The 17,268-nt window shown below is 42.6% G+C and overlaps 2 protein-coding genes across 2 annotated transcripts; one reads left to right on the top strand and one right to left on the bottom strand.

Moving 5' to 3' along the window:
- Positions 1–1,020: 1,020 nt before the first annotated feature.
- On the top strand, positions 1,021–13,328 carry LOC135628615 (protein PGR-like). Its single transcript, XM_065135381.1, has 5 exons — positions 1,021–1,270; positions 1,350–1,463; positions 4,539–4,761; positions 12,456–12,704; positions 13,035–13,328. The coding sequence occupies exons 1-5, from the start codon at positions 1,125–1,127 to the stop codon at positions 13,164–13,166; spliced, it is 864 nt and encodes a 287-aa protein (XP_064991453.1). The 5' UTR covers positions 1,021–1,124; the 3' UTR covers positions 13,167–13,328.
- Positions 13,329–13,483: 155 nt separating this feature from the next.
- LOC135628614 (acyl transferase 5-like) lies at positions 13,484–15,893 on the bottom strand. Its single transcript, XM_065135379.1, has 2 exons — positions 15,459–15,893; positions 13,484–14,350 (listed from the first exon to the last, which is right to left on the bottom strand). The coding sequence occupies exons 1-2, from the start codon at positions 15,864–15,866 to the stop codon at positions 13,505–13,507; spliced, it is 1,254 nt and encodes a 417-aa protein (XP_064991451.1). The 5' UTR covers positions 15,867–15,893; the 3' UTR covers positions 13,484–13,504.
- Between the last annotated feature and the right edge of the window lie 1,375 nt (positions 15,894–17,268).

Here is a 17,268-nt window from a genome sequence, read left to right on the forward strand (position 1 = left end):
GCATTCTTGCTAACAGTAAAATGGTTTTAAATTTTGGGGTTATTTTTATTTTACTTTATGGATTCATATTAAGGTGATTTTCTTGAAAATGTTTTTATTTTTCAATTTTTTCTTTCAGAAGATGCTCTTGTTTTTTGTTTCTTCCAATAGTATCTTAAACATCCTTTTTCTTGTTTGTTGCCTTCGTTTTGGTGATGTCGTTCATTGCTTCGGCCCTCTACTCCGATCGCAAGGCCTCGCAACCTCTACGTGGCTTCCTTTTTTGCCTTTGGTGAGTATGGGATGGAGACGATGGAAGCAACAAGTTAGAAAGAGGCGAGGGCAACAAGGACGACAAGCGAGGAAGGGCATCGTAAAAAGATGACATGAGGAAGGGAAGGATATTTATGAGATTATATAAAAAAAAAATACAGACATCGTATTTCTCTTGAGTTGAAAGGAAAAAAAAAAACTGTATTTTCAGGGTTATCATCCTAACATAAGGAAATATTATTGTGTTCCAAATTAAAAATATAGTAAAATCTTTTCCATTCTGTCATCACCCTTACCTTTTTTATTTATTTATTTAAGCATAAGCAGATACAGGTTTTGCTACGAGTGATGATGCTTCTTTGTTTTCTTTCTTTTTAGCAGTAGTTACTATGTAGTCTTACTTCTTTTTCTTTGTTCAATACATGATGACTAAGGAAGCTCATCTTTGGCCCATTTGATACCCCAACACATTACATCGCATGGTCTCCGAAGGAACCCACCTCACAGAGGTCCCACACCGATGGACCAAATCACCCCGGACACTTTACAGGGGCGATTCGTCCTCTCCATTTCCTACTTACCTTGCACCTTTCGACCATCCCCCGTGTCAGCCGTTCGCCGCTTTTTTCCCCCACTTCCATGGCACTCGAGCGGCGACCCCGACCCAGTCAGCCCTGGCAAGTGTCAGGGCCGATGGTCCCACTTCTCCCTACCAGTAAGATAAATAAAGAGAGAGAAGTGGCGCTCTCATCACATCTTTCACTGATTTCCCGAAAGATTCCATTCATTATTTGGAATTCTTTTTTGTTCCCCTCTTCCCCCTCCACTACTCGAGAGAGAGAGAGAGAGAGAGAGAGAGAGAGAGAGAGAGCATGGAGGGGTTCTTGGTCAGGAGTGCGGTGGCCGTGGTGCTGTCGCTGGGAATCGCGGCAAGGGCGTACCTCCACAGGTCGCTCGATCGATCGGGGGCGATTGCGGGGTTCCTGGTGACGGCGATCCACATCGCGGCCGGCTACAGGTTCAAGCCCTCCACGTTTTTTGGATTTGGATTCTTCCTCCAAGTAGAGGGCTCACTGTCGGTGCCCCTTCTCTTCCAGATTCGCCGCGCTCCTGCTGGTCTTCTTCTTCACCTCCTCCAAGCTCACAAAAATGGGAGAGGAGAAGAAAAGGAGCATCGACGAGGATTTCAAGGAAGGCGGGCAGCGGAATTGGTGACATTTCCTTCTCTTCCCCCTTAGTTTGTTCTTATTGGCTAATGATTCCTTCGTTCTTAGCGTTCTGTCATTACTAATAAATATTATGGGAATTGTTGTGATGGCCGCATCAGATCCTGCACTTGTTAAGTTCGTTAAATTTCTTTCAGCTTTATATTGTTCTACTGGACACATTTCTGTTTTTAACTTTAGGGCCTGAAATTTTCAGATTAGCTAGGAATCACTGATTGTACTGCCCCTGCGTGCCTCCTTTATTTGGTTAGTTCTCTGTTTCAGATGGAACATCTTTTGTGGCTGTTTCGAACCAGACAGACAATAAATCCAATTTGTAGGCCATTCTTTAGATATCAGTCAATCTGTGGAGAACCATCGTGTCGTAAAATTGTCATTAAAGAATGCTTAGTTGCAGAGAGGTGCCTAAATTTGATCGAGGGGAAAGTTGTATTATGTTGTGGCCTTAACAGACGTGAAAAACTTACCTCTTTTTAATTATAAGAATATCTCAGATTGATGGTGCGGTGAACCATGAATTTGTAAATCAATAGTTAAAGAATGCTGAATTTAGAAAAGGGGCTCAAATTTGAGTGGATGGGTTGGCGAGAAGGCTTTATTTAGTTTGGATGAGATTTACTATATATATATATATATATATATATATATATATATATATATATATATTTTTTTTTTTTTTTTTTTTTTTTTTTTTTTTCTGGTAAGTGAGATTTAAGGGTTATCCTGAGGTCGAGAGATTTACTATATTTGGCTACTGATTTGAAAAAACAAACTATCTGCAAGACAGGTTAACCAGAGATTTTCAGTCACATTTGGCGCTAAGTTAGCCACGCTGCTTTTGACCTTTTGTTCCAAGTTATGATGAAACATTGATATATTCTAAATTTGGAGGAAACAAAATGTAATATCCCAATTTAGTTTCACAGCAAAATGGAAGATGACTGGAATTGTTGTACAACTAAATGAGTCTATTACCATTACCTTGGGTTAAACCATCTTGGGCTAGTGCTTCAGACTTGGAAAATTAATGAATGAGTTATTACATTAGATTGGATCATACTTATAATTACATATATATCCCTACTAAGTCAAAATACATTTCCTCATTTAATTTGGATATAACAACTAATGTTGATAATATACCTATTCTCAAGACTTGTATCTTCTACAGACTTTTTATTGCAACAAAATGAAAAGAGTTTAAGATCTAATCCGCCTGTGTGAATTGTGAGATTAGGAGAACTACAGAACTCCTAGGATATTTAATTGTGTTTTATCAATGTTTTACATGACATCATGTCACTATATGCTCTAAAAGTGTAACTATATAGGTCTCTTGTGGTAAAGTCTAGAGAAACTTCATTTCCTTTTTAAGAAAACTCACATGTATTTTCAAAGTCAAGTCTTCTAAAGTATTGTCAATCTATACTATCTTATTTCACTTCCTTTTGACTCGAGTAACCAAGCATTCATGAAACTGTTCTAATTATAGATGAATTAAAAATGAGTTAATCTAATTTGATTTTATGTTTGGAAGATCAACAATAGAAAACAATTAATGAAAAAGCATATAGAGAAACAGAAAGATTTGCATATGATTTTTATTGATTTAGAAAAGGTTAAACACAGAGTTCTTAGATATTTATTAGTGGGTTCTAGAAAAGAAAGGTGTACCCACTAAATTGATACTACTAAGAATATGCATGATAATGTAGCTACTACTGTTAGAACTATAAGGAGCGTGTTTAATCAATCTCCTATTAGTATGAGATTACATTAAGGATCCGTATTAAGTTCCTACATTTTTACATTGATAATGGATGAACTTACTGATAGGCCTCCCTGATGTATATTATATGCTGATGATGTTGTCGTAGTTGATGAGAGTCTAAATAAAATTAATTTTAAATTTGAGTTGTGGAGCCAATCTTTAGAAAGTTTTTATATTAAGTAGGATTAAAATTTAATATATGAGAGCTAATTTTAGTAATACTAGGAATAGATATGCGAATATAGTTAAGTAGGATGAACAAGGAGTTTTGTAAGTAACTAAAGATTTTATATTAAGTAGGACCAAAATTGAATATATGAGATACAATTTTAGTAATGTTAGGAATAAACATGATAATATAGTTATGTTAGATGGGAAAAGAAATCCTTCAAATAAAAGATTTAGGTATCTTAGATTAATTATTCAACAAGATAAAAATATTGATAAAGATATTATTCATATTTAATAGAGTAAAATATGATGATTAAAATGACGAGGAGCGTTAGGAAACTTGTGTGATTATCGGATATCCTTGAAATTAAAAGAAAAATTTTATAAGACAATTGTTAGACTAGCAATGCTTTATGGATTTGAGTGTTGGGTAGCCAAGAAGCAATATATATAAAAAGTTTCTCTTGTCGAGAAGAGAATGTTGAAGTGGATGTGCTGATTTATTAGGAAAGATAGAAAAATAAAATATGGTTGTTAGAAAAAATAAAAGATAATAATTTAAAATAGAATGAACATGTGCTCAAGAGACCTGAATATATAGTAATTAGAAGAGATGAAGTAATTACAGTTAGTAGTATAAAAAGAGGTTGAGGAAGATCTAAAAGTATAATATTAATGGCAATAAAAGATCTATGTAGTCGGCTCCAAATAATTGGGACTTACGATTTTGTTATTGTTATTGTTGAAACAAGCATCTATGAAAAATATTTTACTTTAGAATGAACATTCAGGTGACATATGCAATTTGATTGGCAATTGTGCTGTAAGATTGCTTTTTATGTATAAGTTTTTAATGATTGTTTCAAGTTTGATCTAATGGTGATAAAGCAGACTTATCAATGAGTGGTGCTGGGTGGAATATGTTCCATATGGTGCACAATTTTTCTTGACATTCAGTATTGCAGATCTCATGTCATTTATGAGCTTATAAAATGATCCACTTTTTATGCTATAATTTGAGAATACTATATGAGGATAGATAATCTTTGTAACTTATTTTTATTTCAACCTTATTGCCTTCATAGCCTGACATGACGTGTGTTCAATTATGTTATCAGGATACAAGTGTTGGCTAATAGTTCGCTTGCAACTATTTTGGTAATGGTGTTCGTAACTGTAACTGGGGGACAAGATACCTGCTTGGACACAAAAAATTCAAAATTTCTCACTGGCCTCATTGGTGGCATTATTGGACATTATGCTTGTTGTAATGGAGATACCTGGTCATCTGAAATTGGAATTCTTAGCAATGCTCAACCCAGGCTAATCACTACCTTCAAGGTACATATTAATGTGGTTAATTAATTTGACCTTGTTGTGACTAAGAATCAATATCTTACTTTGTCTTTGTTCATTCGTGTATGTTACTTTATTTTAACTAATGGATATAAGGAAGCAATGATATCTGTTTTGTGCTTTACTAGTAATCAGGCTGTTTAGTTATCTTATATCAATCCAGGTTATTCGGTTTAGCATGTTTTGGTTTATTTGCTAGAGGGAATGTTCTACTGGCACCACAAGTATAGTAGAGAGATCTTATAGTAGTAGATTTTGATTGAACTCTACTTTCTGCTCTAGTGAATATTCATGCTCAGAACTTGTATATTGATTTTTTTTTTTGGTTGAGATCTCTTTTAGCCCTTATAGTTTTAGTCATAGATCTCTTAAGCCCTTATAGTTTACTCATGTCTAAAATAATTCTTACATTTCAAAAAACGTAGCATATAAACCCCTTCCGTCAAGTCTGAGTTAACAGACGTTAGAGTCTGCTTACGTGACATGCTGACTCATAATAAATCATTAATATAATAACACGTATAATTTAAATTTAAAGTGTTAAGGTCCATTTTAGGCTTTATGGTTTTGGTCATGAATCTCTTAAGCCCTTATGCTTTACTCGTGTCTAAAATAACCTCTTAAGCCCTTATAATTTATTATGCTGACTCATAATAAATCATTAATATAATGACACGTGTAATTTAAATTTAAAGGGTTAAGATCCATTTTAGCCTTTATGGTTTTGGTCATAAACCTCTTCAGCCCTTATGCTTTACTCGTGTCTAAAATAACCCATACATTTTAAAAAACATAGCATATAAGCATCTCCCATCAAGTCTGAGTTAACAAATTGTCATAGACAAACTTCTAAACAGGATGTTTGATGTAATACTTATGTATGTCCGTATCTTTTGGTATGTTCATGCTTTGTACAGCATGTAGAGGGACGGCCGAAGGCTTAATAGTCCCATTTTAGTTAGGTTGGTGGCCGCTTTAGGCTTGTAAATAAAGGTTATGTTATGTGGACACGTGTGAGATTTTCGGTTTGTAATGGACCATTTTACCCTTTGTTGTGCAACTGTTCAGAGCTTGTAAAGTCTGTTTGTAATTTGCATTGTCTATGAAGTGTTTTCGGAGATGTTTGCTTGTGGATCCCGATTGAGGCGTTTTCTCTAACCCGTTCTCTCTTTTGTCGGTCCTAAGGGACAATGGGAGGCTTCGGGGAAGCTGATTTTTGCGAACGGACACGCGAGGGTGCTGCACGATTTAGGCAAAACCAGCTAAGTCCGTGACAGATGGTATCAGAGCGGGACAAGCACTCGTAGAAACACTTAGCATGCAAATGTGGGGGACCTAGCGGGGCTGCGTTGAGGGCAGTCAGCACACGCGCGATCGTTTGGGGGGAAAACGAGCATGGAGATGTAGGGAAAATGAGTCGCTCGGAGGAGCGGGCATCTGACAATTGGCATTCAGAGGAATGGCTAACCCTTCGCGCAAGATGCACCACGAGAATAGGCAAGCTTGGAAGAATGCGGAGCGCACAAAGGTTGGGATGGCTGAGTTTGAGCTATGACTCAACGTTGACAACTATACTTGATGGTGCTCAAGGCAAGCGAGGCGCTTGGTAAAGGATGAGACCATGCAAGGTGGAATGAGTTGCTCAACGACCAAAAGAGTTATGCAAAGCTCACAGAGGTGAGGGGAATTGCTAGCTCGAAGAATTTGGTACTCATGCATGGGCTTGTATGCGGACGATGAAATGTTCGTGGCCATCCCAAGGCGACCGAAACTCGGCGCCATGGAGCATTGAAACTTTCTCTTCGGCATGTGAAGGATACGTCCGTAGGAGGCTGAAGTGTGCAACGAGTTCAGCATGTTGCTAGGCCTTGAGTGGTGCAGCGGGGGCTGTATTGACGTGGAGTCGTAATCTAGCAAGTGCGTTTGCAGGAGGCAGAACAATGCCCAGTTTGTTCAGCAGATCGGAGTAGCCCAAGGGGATGGTGGTCTCTGAAACGAAGAGAGATGTTGCTCCAACGGGACAGTTATCCAGGAGGGATAAGTCCCGGCTCTCCAGAGGGAGAATCATGTGGGACAGACCTCACAAGTTGAGGAGGAGTACCTCAACAAACAACAACTCCACGAAGCTCAATGGACTGAGCAAGCGGCGAGAAGTCTTTGCATGATCTCACTCGAGAGAATGCATTGGTAGATGCATTACGAGATCAAGTGGGGGAGCGACCCAAAGCAACATAAATGAAGGCACACTTGGAGTCGATATGGAGATTGGACTCAAGGGAGGGCTGACCCGTGGAATGGTGGGCATGAGGGCCACCATTAACTCAATGCAAAAACGAGGAGCGGAGCAACTTGGGTGTAACTTGGCAAAGTACCCAATCCATATGAAGGGAGCCAGCATAGAAGATGGAACATGGAGCGGAGGCACAGTGCTTTCCTTGGACAGAGGTCAAGGACATGAACTCTTGTAGAGGCAAGAGCAGGATCATGTTGTTCTATGGGTCCTTCATTCTGACGAAGCGGACTCATCTTGCATGGTGCCAAAGACGAATAGAGCTTCTGGGCACATGCACTTTATCTCGGAAAAGCATGTGATGGAGGAACTAAGGCGACTCAATTTGCGGAGGCGAAGTTGGGTTCGGAAGGCCTTAGCACGGGGCAAGAGGACGCAGAGGCGGGTACTCTTGAAGAATATACTGCAGTGTTGCCATTCAAGTTGCCATGAAGGAAGCGGTGCGCAGCGAAGATTATGCTGGTAGGGGCAGAGGCCTAGGATCCAGACAATGGTGCACTAATTGCAGCGAAGTTGGGGGACTTCGGGAGCTACTAGGCGACGGACTGTCCTAGAGCGGTGCTTCATCTAGGTGTGACCCAAGAGTGGGTGGATGAAGGTCGATTGCCAAAGGAGCGAACAAAATCGAAGGTGGAAGAGACCCTGCGATGTATTGGCAGAGGCCACACATGGAGGGCAGAAGCCACACATGGAGGGACCACAATTCGAGTTCATCCCACAAGGATCAGAATGCAATGGAGATGTCACCAGGAGGTGACATGGTGTAGCGGATCATGGTGGAACAGTTCGTGGCAATGCGATACACATGAATGAGTCCCGTGAGGGACTAGATCATACGGAGGTATGATCGGGAGCTACTGGAAGCTCCACTTCGGTGAACAACACGACGGTAAGAAGGGCTATGAATTCAAGGAGTGAACGCCATGGTACCGCAGAGGCGGGTCTTCCGTGCGTGCATCGAATTTTGCATCGGATGAAAACCTTGGTCATCAGCATATGGGGGCTGGGTTCCACCAAGGGAAAAGTTCGAATGCAAGTACCAGTGAGTCCCATGGGAGGGACTTGATCATATAGAAGTATGATCGAAGCAACTAGAGTGTTGGACTGCTCCAAAGCTCATATTTGCTTATGGGAGCCCGGCATGTCAGAGGACAAGGTCGAGTAAGCGAATGTTGCTACCAAGGAAGCTAAGGAGAACAGAATCGGTGCAAACCCTACAACGTGATGGCAGAGGCCATGCATGGGAGTTGCATTCTGTCTTTCCATCGACCAAAGGGAGCTGCTTGGACAACACAGAGGTGTTGAAGCAGGGGGTCGAAAGAGGCGAGGAAGCGATGACGAGTCCAGAGGGACTTAGCTACCCAAAATCAAGCATCAGTTAGAATGGAGGTGAACTCAGAGGAGTGCCACGGAGACATATCTACTGATCGTGAAGAAAAAGGATACAGATGCGAGGCGACGGATAGTAGGGCCATGGGCATGGCAGCGCCATGGTACCGCAGAGGCGGGACTTCCGTGAAAGTCATTGATCCCTTGCTCTCATAGAGGGAGAGCGCTTGGTCGTGAAAGGGGCCGAGGAGGTGGAGCATGCAGAGGCAATCTGCAAGTACCGAGATAAGGCTGAAGGGTAAAGGCCGAGGAATTTCGTAAGACCGGTGTCAATGAGCTTCTCATCAAGATAGCCGAAAGTGAAGGACTTCGGGTCATGCAAGAGTGCATAACCAAGGAACGAAGCAGGCAGTATGCGGTGCTGTACCTTTGCTACTCAGTGAAGTAGGCAGCAAGGTTGATGGAGAAGACGGTACAATCCCAGAGGCGACCAAACCTATGAGAGAATTACTCCAAGTTGGGGTGAAAACTTCCTATATTCCAGAAGTTCGATGACATTGAGAAGGTGAATCACAGTAATTAACTCAACGCAAGGAGTGCAAACACTTCAAGTGCTTCAGAAGTGTGAGCAAAGAGCAAGCGAAGGCTAGTAACCAGCTTGATGCATGGAGTACAAACTCGAGGAGCTCTGCACAAGTTCAAAGACCCTTCGAAGATAATGGAAGACAATAGTTGTCAAATCCTCACCAACGGTGATCAGTGCTACTGAGAGTAGATTGTCCGCTTCATTTCTTAACGAAATGCCAATCGAAAGCGAAAGTGATGCGAACCTACTTGGATGTGACAACTAAGTGAAAGAAGAGTCAATGAGCAAATTTTGTGGAGGAAGGACCCAAAACTTCAGAAGTTTGCGAGACGATGCTCGTTAAAGCTCCAACAAGCATCTACCCAGTTCAAGCAGCATGAGGCATTTGAGAGACTAGCGTAGTAAGGATGGTCTTTTCCTTCATCTGGAGGATCCGCAGGAACCAACAGAGATCAACACAACTCAGCCAACCCCACACTAGAGTTAGAGTCATTGGCGAGTTGAAGCAGCATGGTGGATTAAAGGTTCGACTACTCAAAAACAGCAGCGGAGAGCAGTTGGGAGCCAAGAGGCGCATTGCAACTGGAGCAGTAGATTGAAGACTCAGCAAATGCGAGGAGTTGCAGTGTCGACAAAGGCTTCGACGAGGACGTCAAAGGAATAAGTGGGGGAGAATGTCACGGACAAACTTCTAAACAGGATGTTTGATGTAATACTTATGTATGTCCGTGTTTTTTGGTATGTTTATGCTTTGTACAGCATGTAGAGGGACGGTCGAAGGCTTAATAGTCCCATTTTAGTTAGGTTGGTGGCCGCTTTAGGCTTGTAAATAAAGGTTGTGTCATGTGGACACGTGTGAGAGATTTTCGGTCTGTAATGGACCATTTTACCCTTTTTGTGCAATTGTTCAGAGCTTGTAAAGTCTCTTTGTAATTTGCATTGTCTATAAAGTGTTTTCGGAGATGTTTGCTTGTGGATCCCGATTGAGGCGTTTTCTCTAACCCGTTCTCTCTTTTGTCGGTCCTAAGGGACAATGGGAGGCTTCGGGGAGGCTGACCTTTGCGGACGGACACGCAAGAGTGCCGCACGACTTAGGCAAAACTAGCTAAGTCCGTGATAAAACGTTAGAGTTTGCTGCTTATGTGACATGTTGACTCACAATAAATCATTAATATAATGACATGTATAATTTAAGTTAAAAAAAAACTAAGACCATTATCAATGATGGGAGGAGGCGTCGTCATGGAAGCGACCACCAGTAGCAGTATCGAGCCATTGCTGCTTAGTAGGGTGTCGTACGCACACAGCCTCTCCCGCACTGACAATGAGCTCAAGTGCTTCCGGTCCTGCCTTAAGTGGATGTGCGTCGATTAGTTTGACGCTAAGCACGCAGTGGTCTCTTGGTCCTTCTTCCTCGTCTTGGGCATCTTCGTCCTCTCCTGCGCCCTCACCTGCCGCGCCTACGACGTGGTGGTCCAGCTCTCCCTCACCTTCGCCTCCGGCTTCTTTGCAAGGGAGGTGGCTTACAAGGTATGGTGGTACTTGTCGAGATCGAAGCGGGTGTCGTTCGTGGTGACGGGCAGCGCCATGGTGGCATGCACTTTGGAGTTGGCGAGTGACATCCGATATATCTAGCTCGCCAACTCCAGGGTGTATGCCACCACGTCGCCCACCACAATGCCACCCGTCACCACGAACGACACCCGCTTCGATCCCGACGAGTACCACCATACCGTGTAAGCCACCTTCCCCGTGAAGCACGACATTACGAAGATAGAGAGCAGGTGGAAGGAGTAGTTGAGTTGGTCCATGTAGCCCTCCTACACTCGCTCGCTCTCCCCGACCAGCTTATTGAGGAAGAGGAAGCGGCGGAGGCCGTAGCGGTGGACGAAGGCGGAGAGGCAAAGGTAGGAGAGGCCGGAGGCGAAGGTGAGAGAAGTGGACCACTATGTTGTTGGCGTGGGTGGGGGCATAGGAGAGGATGAAGTGGGAGGCGATGGGGACGAAAACGCCCAATAAGAGAAAGAGGGACTAGGAGACCATTGCATGCCTAACATCGGACTAGTCGACACACATTCACCTGAGGTAAGACCGGAAGCTCCTAAGCTTGTCATCAGCGCGGGAGAGGCCGTGTGCGTACGATGCCCTACCAGGCAGTAGCGACTCGGTGCTGCTGCTGGTGGTCGCTTCCACAACGACGTATCCTCCCACCATTGATATAGGTCTTATTTAAAAAAAAAAAAATTAAATTATATATGTCATTATATTAATGGTTTATTGTAAGTCAGCATGTCACATAAGTAGATTCTAACGTCTACTAATTCAAACTTGACGGGAGGGGCTTATATATTATGTTTTTGAAAATGTAAGGATTATTTTAGACACGAGTAAATTATAAATGCTTAAGAGGTCTATGGTCAAAACCATAGGGGTTAAAATAGATCTTAATATATTAATGGTTTATTATGAGTCAACATGCTACGTAAGCAGACTCTAACATCTGTTAACTCAAACTTGACGGGAGGGGCTTATATGCTATCTTTTTGAAAATATAGGGGTTATTTTAGACATGAGTAAACCATAAGGGCTTAAGAGGTCCATGACCAAAACTGTAGGGGCTAAAATTGACCTTAACCCTTGTTTTTTTTGCATTGATCAAACTAAACTGGTCTAATTCTGTTGTTTTTCAATACTATGATTTATCGTGGACTATGGAGTGTTTGTCTCAAAGGTCCGTTTTAACTGTCTTGCTTAAGAAACAAGGAAAAAGATGCAAGTGCATAGAATTCCATTTTTAGAGCTGCTTCATTAAAAAAAAGCCCAAACATGTGTCCAATAGTTTCATTTGCAAAACAAGAAGAGACCTCTTCTATATGTATATGCTGATTGATTGCTATGCAAGCTTCTGTTTGCTTTTATCACAAAGAAACTAGTCATTCCCTTGCGATGGTGAATCATCAAAGTTGAAGGGAATGATTCAGTTACTTGTTTTGACATTTATGTATGGCTGACTGTTAACTTTTCTGGATATTTTTTTCCTTCCTGCACAGCAACAACTGCTAGTCCCCTGATACATGAGAAAGGACCAATCTGCATATCTTGTTATTTGATCTCTGTTATTTTTTATATCATCGATTAGTCATATTAGTATCATTCGGAAAGGATCTTGCTTCGAAACCTGCCAGATAGACCATAGAAAAATGTCAAGTATTGCAGATAGGTTTCAGGTGGAAGAAGCATGACCGTTTCCAAGTTAAAATCCCATGTGAAAGCTGTGAAACCTGTTTGTTATTCTCTCTTCATGGCTGTTTCACCTATGCAATTAGTTCTTGAGAGTTACCAGATGATGCAGTCAATTAAGCTCCGATCCTCTCTTTTTTTTCTTCCTTCAGATGTATGTTAAAGATTGTATGCTTGTCGAGTGTTAGTCCTGAAACAATGACCATCTCCTCTTTGTTGTTTTCATCTGCACAGACCGTCCGCAAAGGTACGAACGGTGCAGTCAGTGTGCAGGGACTTGTGGCAGCCACTGCAGCTGGTTTACTTATCGGGCTTACTTGTGTCATTGTGGGACTACTCACAGCTGAATGTGCTACCGATGCGGTCTTGAATCAGCTGTTGGCGATACCAATTGCTGCAGCAGCCGGGCTGGGTGGTAGCCTGATCGATTCATTACTGGGTGCAACTCTTCAGTTCAGTGGATACTGTACGGTTCGGAAAAAGGTAGACCACCAATATCGCCTTATAGTTTTCTTATTATTTCCAGGCATTTCTTTAACGTTATTGTGCATTTTTCAGCCATAATAATAATAATAATAATAATATTATTATTATTATTATTATTATGTGCAAAAAGAAAAGAAAAAAAATTATTATTATTATAGTCTGATTGTTGTTGTTGTTGTTGTTGTTGTTGTTGTAATAATAATAATAATAATAATAATAATAATAATAATAATAATTATTATTATTATTATTATTGTTGTTGTTGTTGTTGTTGTTGTTGTTGTAATAATAATAATTATTATTCTAACATGCAATTGGACTTGCAAGGTGGTCGGCAAACGGGCACCGACCGTGATCAAGATCTCAGGAACGGACGTGCTGGACAATAACGCCGTTAATGCTGTGTCCGTACTGTTGACGACACTGCTAACTGCGGTGGCGTGCATGTACATCTTCTGAGGGGGCACCGTTATCTCTGCCGAGCTTGTACGATCGAGTAGGTGACTGTTGCTGCAGGTAATGATCCAAATTATAATTCATAGACTTGCCTGTGACCCTCCATTTTCCCCACGTGATACAAATGATGTGCCGTTTGTTACTGGGAAACATATTACTGTTGAAGACGCATGCCTCGCCACCTGTTTCGTTTCTTGACTTTCGAGCAGAGTGTCTTACGACGGTAGAGGTGACGTGAGAAAGCCAATCTCGACGAGTTGATGCAAATGTTTATGGCATCAGAACGGTCCGAAATGCATGTAAAACACACTGAGAGCGAGAGAGAGATAGAGATGTGTGTCCTACTTGTGGGCAAACTCCATCATCTCTTTGCTGAAGGCGGAGAGATGGGCCCGTTGGACGCACCGCGTCATCAACCTCACGCCCTGCTTCGGCTTCGACGGGTGCAGGTAGATGCAGGAGGCGATGAAGTTACTGTCATCATTCAAGGGAGACACATGGATCGGGTCTCCCCACCCGTAGTCCACCTCCGCGAACCCCACCCGGCTCCAATCCGACACCACCACCGTCCCGTACTCGAGCGGCACCTTGTACGGATCCTCCCCCGACTCCCCCATCATCCAATCCAAGAACTTGGCCGACATCCTCTCCTTGGCGTCCCTTATCAGCTCCATCACCTCCACCAGCGAAGCACCGGCCACGGTTCCACTCCTCGCCTTGACCCCCATGGGGTACACGCAGTTGCCGTAGAAGCCTTCCTGCGGCAGCAGCTGGCGCAGCAGGTGGCGGGTGTTGGCCGCGAAGCCGAGGTGCACGTCGACGTGGGGCTCCAGGCCTATCCCCCGCGTCCGGCACTGCCAGACCATGGCCGTGACCACGTCGAACGTGGAGCACTTGTGGCCCCTCTCTCGCGAGAACTGGTTCTTCACCGCGTTGATGTGGTCCAGCGAGACGTCGAACACGGCGGTCTCGAAGCGGAAGGCGGCGAGGGACGGTGGGTGCCCCCGCGATTGCTTGGGCGGACTGGGGATGACTTCTCTGCACCAAACCGGCTCGACGACAAGACGAGCATGGCCTCTTGCGATCTCAGCCACAGCTTTCAGGAACTGGGCGGCTCCGAGGCCGTCGAACACTGTGTGGCTGAATCTGATGCCCACTGCGAACCCGCCGCAGCTGAAGGTTGTGACCTGCACAGAGTCGGAGAATCTATGGCAGTCACGATCGCTACCTCCCCCTCAGAATGACGAACATATATCGCATTCTATTTGTTTCTTTTCTTCGTCGTTTCATTCAGTCATGTCTATCATATATGAAGATAAACTAAAGATTTTTTGCACCCATAAAAGAAGGGAAAAAGCATATAGATATGCTGCTGCTTCTGCTGCTACATGTGTCGCCCGCAGTACACGCCTCAACCCACCCTCTTGATTGCCATGAAACTACGTGCGAAGCAGGGAACGGTGGCATGGTTCCCTTGCATCCGGAAATACCTATGATACTTGGCAATACGCAAGACCATGCATACGTATGTTGGCAAATGCTTAATGACTCAAATAAATGTTGGGCTGACGGTCCAAGGTGCGTTGAGTCAATGATGAGCTTTATCAGTTCATAGTTTATATCTCCTTTTAAGCTAACTCTAGATCAATATAAGGGGGTATGGTGACTACGTTTTTTGGGCAGAAAAGGATAGCAACGTGATGATCTTCGCAACAGTAAAGAGGAGAAGAAAAAGATAAAAAAATAACATAAAGAAAGGGAAGAAAACAAGGACAACACAGAGAGATTGTTCTCAATCATCTAGCATTGTTCTCATCTCAGGTTAGATCAAATCTACAGTAGACTCTTGCTGTGATTACTTGGGGAAGTTTTAGATATTGTGGACAATGACGTGATCCTTGTATCTCAGTTATTCTCTTGTGATTGTTGTTAGGGTTTAGGGCAAGAGACTGAGATTTGTATATTCATTATACTTATAGTGGATTATCTCTAGTTTGCCTCGTGATTTTTACCCTTCACATTGGAAAGGTTTTCCATATATATCTTGGTGTTCTATTTTATTATAATTTTATTTAATTTCGTTATATATTATGACTTACTAGTATTTGTTCATATATAAAGATTATTTCGCTTTATATCCCATGTTCACGGGCCAGTGCGCGATGATCGATGATAGATAGTAAACAACTAATTCAGCATCCTATTTCTTCTGCTTCCGACTCGATCTCAATTACTATTGGTGTAGAGAATTATCGAGACATGAGAAGGAAAAGCAAAGCTTAGGTTACCACGTACCTGCATCATAAAGATCAAATCCTCCACGTTCACTTGAAGGGGAGCAAATGGGAGGAGCTCCTCCTTGCGCAGTACGAGGGGGCGCTCCAGGTTGTTGACACCTTCAAGACTGAAGTCGGTGGAGGCCTCCACGAACCACACGCCATCACCGGTGCAGGCGACTTCGGGCTCGCCGGGGCTCGGCTCGACGATGCGGCCGGCGACGGGGTAGTAAGGGACGAGAGCCCTGGAGAGCGCCGCCTTGATGGTCTTTGCCGGCTCCAGGCCATGCTTGAAGACGAGAACCAGGTCCACCAGGATCCTGACCACCGCCGTGCGGTCCATGGGGGAGAGAGGGAGGCGGCCGGACGGCGTGGGGACTCCGGGGGCCACGAGCTCCGGGGCCTGCTTGCTCACGCAGAAGCTCATGGTTGCTGTAGCCGCTGCACTGGTGAGGCTGGCGAGGGCATGGGGATGCGTGCCTCGGTATATATATAGTCCGAGTGTCGGGCCATTCTGGGTTGGTGGGTGAGAAGGTGTGAATGAGTCGGCTTTGAAGTGTCGCTACCATACACAGACTCCACTGAAGCCTCTCTCTCTCTTTTGAGCGATCGCATATCCAACACAATTAACCAAGTGTTTCTCTCTTTTCTTATGAGTCATATCCCACACGTTTGGAGCGATCGCATGTCCAACAAAATTAATCGATATATTTTTTTTTTTCATCTTTTCTCACTGGAGGAGTGTCTAAAGTAATTTTGTATATGAATAAATACAAACAGACCATAACAGATAGTAAAATTAAATAAAATTATAATTAAATAGAATATAAGATTTACGTAGAAAATTATTCCAATGTGAAAGATAAAAACTATGAAACAAACCAAAGAAAATCTATTATAAAAATAATATATATATAAATATCAAAGTCTCTTACTAAAAACACAAGCAACAATCACGAAAGAATAACTAGGATATAAAGATTATGTCACTGTATATAAAATCTCCTCATATAATCACAACAAGAGTTCACTGTAAATCTGATCTAACCTAAGGTGATAACACTGGATAATTAAGAATACTCTATTATCCTTATCTTTTTATTTTTTTTTTCTTCTCTTATTTTTTTATCCTTTCTACCTTCTTTTTCTTTAATCACGTTGACGTAGTTTTCAATCTTTTTTGTAGCCACCTCTTGCCTCATTTTTAGATCTAGATTTAGGTTAAAAGAGAGAAATATTAAGATTAAAGTGGATTAGGGTTATTAAAGCTGGATTAAACTAATGGTTATCTGTCCAACATGCAGCTTTGACTGGTTTGTTGGCGGTCATTCAAGCCTTTCAACAGAATGGTAAAAAAACAAATGCAGTCATTATGGATGGGGCTGTTTACAAAATTTTATAGTGGTCTCATCCCCTGTTTCTAATATATATATATATATATATATATAGAGAGAGAGAGAGAGAGAGAGAGAAAATGATGGACTGTGGTGGCTGGTGTAGTGCTGATGCCGCTGATCATGCAACGCGCCGAACAGACACGCGATGCGAACGCAGAAATATATTATTATTAATTGGAGGAAGTCTCATCCAGTCCACAAAGTAATCTCTTTTGGGGATCGAACCCAACCAAACCAAACCAAACCTATTTGGACTCTGCGGCGGCTTCGCTTTCCGGTAAAAAAAATCGAAACTTTAGCGGCGGAAAAGAGAGCGCTCCAACAACCCACTAGTATTGGGTGCTTTACTTGTGGCCAAACCCACTGGCTGTGGTCACACATTCCCGTCCCATCTTTTTAAGCATGTGCGCCTGACTCAGTTATCACCATCCG

Source organism: Musa acuminata, chromosome BXJ3-1, assembly GCF_036884655.1.
Source record: "Musa acuminata AAA Group cultivar baxijiao chromosome BXJ3-1, Cavendish_Baxijiao_AAA, whole genome shotgun sequence".
Classification (NCBI taxonomy): Eukaryota; Viridiplantae; Streptophyta; class Magnoliopsida; order Zingiberales; family Musaceae; genus Musa; species Musa acuminata.

Bases quoted from the DNA above. Each gene is read 5' to 3' on its own strand.
- LOC135628615 (XM_065135381.1), top strand. From the start codon at position 1,125: ATGGAGGGGTTCTTGGTCAGGAGTGCGGTGGCCGTGGTGCTGTCGCTG. The intron at 4,762-12,455 runs GTACATATTAAT...TCATCTGCACAG, and splicing joins GGCTAATCACTACCTTCAAG to ACCGTCCGCAAAGGTACGAA. The intron at 12,705-13,034 runs GTAGACCACCAA...TGGACTTGCAAG, and splicing joins ACTGTACGGTTCGGAAAAAG to GTGGTCGGCAAACGGGCACC.
- LOC135628614 (XM_065135379.1), bottom strand. From the start codon at position 15,866: ATGAGCTTCTGCGTGAGCAAGCAGGCCCCGGAGCTCGTGGCCCCCGGA. The intron at 14,351-15,458 runs GTACGTGGTAAC...GACTCTGTGCAG, and splicing joins ATTTGATCTTTATGATGCAG to GTCACAACCTTCAGCTGCGG.